The sequence below is a fragment of the Ipomoea nil genome, unplaced genomic scaffold (assembly GCF_001879475.1).
Source record: "Ipomoea nil cultivar Tokyo-kokei standard unplaced genomic scaffold, Asagao_1.1 scaffold3030, whole genome shotgun sequence".
In the NCBI taxonomy this organism is placed as follows: Eukaryota; Viridiplantae; Streptophyta; class Magnoliopsida; order Solanales; family Convolvulaceae; genus Ipomoea; species Ipomoea nil.
Genome location: NW_017619458.1, coordinates 6,602,163 through 6,608,174, shown reverse-complemented (window position 1 = coordinate 6,608,174; position 6,012 = coordinate 6,602,163). Strand labels below are relative to the sequence as shown.

Here is a 6,012-nt window from a genome sequence, read left to right as displayed (position 1 = left end):
TCATAACCTCAAAGGATTGACGATTCAAATCCAATAAACACATCAAAATTCCCTTTGAGAATAGTTAATGTACATGTTCCAAATATGCAAAATCAGATGAGTTAAAGAAATATCACAAAATGTCATTCCAAAGATGCCAGTTGCAGCTGCAGCAGTGTAGCTGTTAATCAAATGATCAAAGGAGAGAAAGGCGGTTCGAATGTGCTTTGCTTTGCGGTTCAAACAACAGGAAACGCGAGAAGGCCATTGAAGCACCAGTCAGAGTACCACGTTGCAGGTACCACTATCGCTTCCTTGCAATGTCATAGTGCACACAAGCATCGGCAGCCGTCTTCATCTGAACATATAACGCAAATCAAGTTAGCAGAAGAGCTATACATCACGACGAATATTATGCACGCATCAGTGAATTACTTGATTTGTTCCATTCTCGTGTGGTTTATCGCAAAGTTGGACAATTTCATGATAATAAGTATTTGAACACCTTACATTTACAAGTGCACACTAACAACTTCCACTTAGGGATGGCAATTCCCTGATGGGGAACGATGGGGAGACCCCACTCCATCCCTGCAATATATATATATATATATATATATATATATATATATAGGGACTGGTTCAAGTGAGGACAAGTTTCTCTGTAAAAAAAATGCAGACTAATGCTAACAGTCGATCTGAGATTATCAATGGCTCTAAAGCAAAGTGATAAGGGTATGTGTGTGTGTATATATATTTATTTATGAATAGGAGAGGCTTCAGGTGAGAACATGCTCCCACGTAAAAAGTGAGGACTAATCTAATCTATCAATTTGGGTAGACAAAAGGTTGAGGGTTGTTGAAAAAATAAGCGGAAAAAGGGTGGGGTCAATTTTATAAATATTGCAAACTTGAATATTTGTAATGATTATAAAATTGATGGGCGGCTAAGATCAGTCCTCACTTTTTACGGGAAGGGGTTGTGTTATCATTTGAACCCAACACTATATTATATATATATATATATATATATATATATATATATATATATATATATATATATATATATATATATATATATAATTGAATCTGATATAGTAATAAGAAATGTTTAGCCATACCCCATTGCCATTCCTACTTCCACTTTCTTTTTCGGTGCATACTAACAAATTCCCATAGCAAAGCTATAGCCAAAACACATGGATTAATGATATCGAGCTTCATATCTAAAGATCAACCGAGAAACTCAATAAGTCTAATAGTGGGGCTCCGTCAAGTAGTAGTCCAAGCATGTTAATTCTTCCATTTTCCCTATTAAGTGCTAGCAAAATTTTCTCCCCACGGTTGGATTGACTAAAAAAACCTCCGGCAATTCCTAGACTACATGTTAATAAATACATCTACGGGAATATACAATTTCACGAGCTGCATTAATAATGGCTCTTGCTTACCTGTATAAAATTGACCAATTGCTTAGTTGCCCAACCAAAGAGAAGCAAGGAAAGCAGGGAAAAGTAGAGCCAACTTTTTGTCGCAGAATTGATAAGAACCTGAGAAGAAAGGAAGAGAAGCAGTAAGAAAGGGGAAAAAAGCAAATTTTTGGTAGAAACGAAAATAAAGATCAGTACAAGGACAGGGAAAATAAGGATATAAAGGATTTTTTAGGCTCACATCAGTCAAATTCTCGGTCTGGTTCTCCGCCAGAAGGAATAAGAGAATGTAAAGAACCTATTGGGACAAAAATAATTTTTAAAAAATCAGAGCAGTTGACAAGAAACATTCTCCAGAACAAATTTTCAGGATATATATATATATATATATATATATATATATATATATATATATTATTATATATATATATTATTATAGAAATACATTCACCTCACAGGATACACAACAATAAGCCATAAATTTGCGATTTCCGTAATAAGTCCTGAATAGCCAACTACTGCTATCCTTCACGTCTTTATGACTAGTTTTGCCAGCCAAGAAGGAGCTACAAAGGAGCAAGTCATGAAAACAACTGTACAAAAGGAAAGCATAAACGGGTTTTTAAATTAAACAGAAAAATGAGTTTGATTGGATATTTACCTATACATTTGCAACCAGTGGCTGCCAATATCTAGGGCGAGCAAAGACAAGAAAATCAAGCCAGGCCTGAAGAATCTCAGTCAGTAAGATATAAGAGCAATTCATAGGGGCATATTGGTCAAAGAAATCACCTATAAACTTGGGAAAGAATCACGAGGAGACAAGCAGTGCTGATCCTGGAAGAATATCAAGATATGCAACCAAAAGAACAGTGCGTTGTATAAATAAATCAAATGGTGACACATACTGGCAAAAATAGATGATTGCGGGGTTTCATAGAGGCAAACCTATCTGTTACCATGTCCAAAACAGCTCCAAATGTTGAAACTGAACCAATGAAGAGAAAGATTATCCAAAAGTAGAAGATGGCAATTAAGAGATGACTGCACTTTTAATAATTGACTGTCAGCCTTTATTAATGAGTTTCAAGCAGAAATAAAACAACGGGAAAACTTTTACCTATTATGAGCTCATTATATGAAATATAGAGGACAATAACATTGGAAGGAGCCCTAACTACATAGATCTGAGAGGAAAATGACCGCAAAATTTATTAATCAGTTTATTCCAAAGAAGCTGCCGATATTTTCCTAATTCCAAGTGTAGTTTAAATTTTATTACGTAGATGCACAAATGAAATGTCTAGCTATGCTTTTTGGAAGCAAGAGGGAAAACATGAAAAGACAACCCATGTGTGAAGGAAGGCACAAGTGGCACCGGTCATTGGGAACAAAATAAAGGAAAATCAATTAAAAAGTTTCCAACACTTGTATTTGATGGTGAGTTATGCCCAAGCTATATCACTCACAGATGCAGATCAACCGAGAGAAGGGTAGCATTCCAGGGATGAGATGGTTTTGTTAGGAAAGCAATCAGTAGAAAGCTATGCCTATGCACAATTTACATCATATACAGACACATAAAGCACACACAGAAAGGCGAGAAGCAAATACATAACATTCATACGCAATCATTTCTTGTTGGGAACACAAAATAAAATGGAATAGTACTAAAGAAAGTGGCTATTGAAGCACATTAAAGTTGGGACATTCATTATCCAGCAATTCAACTGCACAGAAAGATCGAGTATGAATTATGAAAGTCAATCAACAGCTAACTATCCAAAATGTCAGATGAAACTAAAAATGTGATGGAAATTCATACCTTGATTGAATTTGCGGGCAAACCAACCATCCAAAGCATCACAAACAAAGCTGAAATTCCATGTTCAATCAATTGTCACTTCCTGTGTATAGTTAATACAGGATCTATGCTTGTAGTTCAAATAAGGAAAGCAAGTACATAATTACCTAATAAAATATAAAATCGAGAAAAGCATTTTGTCCTTGAAGCATATTGCAAAAGCACAGCAGTTCATTAAAATTCTCATGTACCCTGCATGGACATTTCATCATAAATAGTATTCCATATATGGCAGTAAATTTGAACAAATAAATTTCAATAAATAGATAAGAATCTTAGGCATCCTACTTTCCTAGATATCCAGAGGTTTAACAACACAACTGTAGAAGAGACAAATGAGCATCAGTTCTCCTTCAAATTGGTCTAAAATAAAAGACCAAAAACTATAAACTTCCTTCTTTCAAGAACCGGCGCCTGGTGGATTCTATTCCAGTAGTCTAAAACTACAGCTTTTATGCAACCTAAAAGTCCATTCAACCAATTTAAGCATTCAAACAAACACCCACACATTTTTGTTTCGTATATAAATCATTTCATCCAAGAAAACTAACCCACTGCTGCCATCAATCACTAGTTTAGAAACTCACCAATGATGTTGGGAATGTAGAGATACACAGTTGTTGGCGTGAGTCTTGAAGTCTTGGCCATTGGCACACACTCCCACTACCAAAAAAAAAACAACAACTAATGCAGCTCTATAAACAAATTGGAATTGAAGAATCAGAAATGAAAAGATAAAAACACAAACTTCACCAGAAATCAAGTAGTTAAACTCATGGAAACAAATCTATGCAGTATGCACATATATACAGACCCAGATTTGTATGGATTTGATTCTTTCATAAAACTTTTCGAGACGAATAAACAGATAGAAAAATCATGAAATTTATCGTTACCTTGAACCTGAAGAGCGTTGATCCAGCACTGAAATTCTGAAAATGGGTGCAAACTGCAAAGAGATGTTCTTTAATATTAAAAGACGAAAAAGGAAAGAAAGATCTTTGGGCTTTAGGTGCGTAATGTATTGCCACCGGGTTTGTGATTTACGTGAAATCGATGGATGGAATAGCAAAAATAAATAATGCACTGTTATTTTAGCAAAACCTAAATTACACCCCCAATTTTGATGTAATTGTGTTTTTCAACTATACTTTTGTAAAGCAACCCAAAATCCCAAATAAATGCATGGTTGAGTTGGGGGGAAAGGCAAATTATACCATGGACTAGGGTCTATGTGACACTGATTCAAAAATAATTTTTAGATTCTGCATATATAGTTATCACATTTTATACTTGTAGTTTATAGTTTTTGTACATGTAGTTATCATATTATGTGTCATCATTTATCAAATCAGATCCTATATTTATAGTTGACACATTATGTACATGGAGTTGATAGTTTATGTACCTATAGCTATCATATTATGTGTCAGCAATTATCAAGTTATTTGTTTACATGTACATAAACTATTAACTGTAGGCACATAATGTATTAGCTGAAAGTACAGAATTTTTGTATCAGGGTTCACAATGCAATATGAACCGTAGTCCATGGTATAACAATTTGTTGTGGAAACCCTACATTACATATGGTGAATTTGGACGATAGTGAGATTAAAGAGTTTATAATAGGCCTAAAATGCTCAGTGTCTGCGTGATAGTTGTACGGTAACCTGTCGATTGTACACATTAACAATATTGCAAAATGAAATGGAAGAATAGTGAGAAAAGTATAACACAAGATATATAAACCTCCAAAGCCTCATCTTATTAATATATCAAGATGTATATATATATATATATATATATATATATATATATATATATATATATATATATATATATATATATATATATATATATATATATATATATATATAGGCTTCGAATCCGGTGCACCCCCTATGATACATGAGTTCATGAGCTCTCATGACATCCATTGATTAAGTTTCCTTGAACGGCTAAGATTATAAGAGATTTATAAATTAATTAAGGATATATAAAAAACAAAAGGATTAAATTGTAATTGTATTTATGTGTTTAATTATGGATATAATATTAAATGAATCTTAAGCATTAAATTAGGGATATTCTGAATGGTAATTGAAACCATTGATTGTTAAAGCTATTTTGCAGTCACCTGTTAAAATAAAAAACGCGTGGAGAAGACTGACAGTGCTGATGAACGGGTGGGAGTAGAGGGCGAACCAAACAGCACACTTCACTAATGGCTTGTAGCAGCACATGTGGGTGCATGTGCGTATGCCGTTTTCCTCCCTCACGTACTGTTGGTGTTGTGTAATCTTGGAGTGAATAAATGACGGTTAACGACTAAGTGGATTCATTATACGGTAAACAAGAGCTGTTAATAAATACTAAAATGGTGCATATGCATCTCCGTGTACTGCTATGTGCGTAGCAGGTGACCAGTCGGTGCATATCGTTGTGGTTGAATAAAGGCATGTGTCTTCGGGTGCATTAGTGAATACAAGTTACTGCATAGTACTTGTTGGGTTTTATTTTTTGGATTTATGTTAGTTTTGTGCTGGCACCCATGTTTGCACGACGTGACAATTGTTTTGTATTTGAAATTATGCTTAGTGCGTAGTTGTGAATAGGTGAATGCATTACACTGTAAGCAAGAGTTATTATCAAATAATAATATGGTGCATATGCAACTCTGTGCACAGTTAAGTGCGTAGTATGCGACCAGTCTGTGCATAACGCTGAGGCTTATGC

At 34.5% G+C, this 6,012-nt stretch overlaps 1 protein-coding gene across 1 annotated transcript; it reads right to left on the bottom strand.

Annotated features, from left to right (window-relative positions):
• Positions 1–4,306, bottom strand: LOC109163466 (CDP-diacylglycerol--inositol 3-phosphatidyltransferase 1-like). Its single transcript, XM_019312212.1, has 11 exons — positions 4,170–4,306; positions 3,861–3,936; positions 3,381–3,465; positions 3,235–3,284; positions 2,358–2,397; positions 2,202–2,246; positions 2,071–2,136; positions 1,861–1,975; positions 1,651–1,707; positions 1,431–1,529; positions 1–337 (listed from the first exon to the last, which is right to left on the bottom strand). Exons 2-11 carry the CDS (start codon positions 3,919–3,921, stop codon positions 284–286), a joined length of 672 nt encoding a protein of 223 aa, XP_019167757.1. The 5' UTR covers positions 3,922–3,936; positions 4,170–4,306; the 3' UTR covers positions 1–283.
• Positions 4,307–6,012: the final 1,706 nt, after the last annotated feature.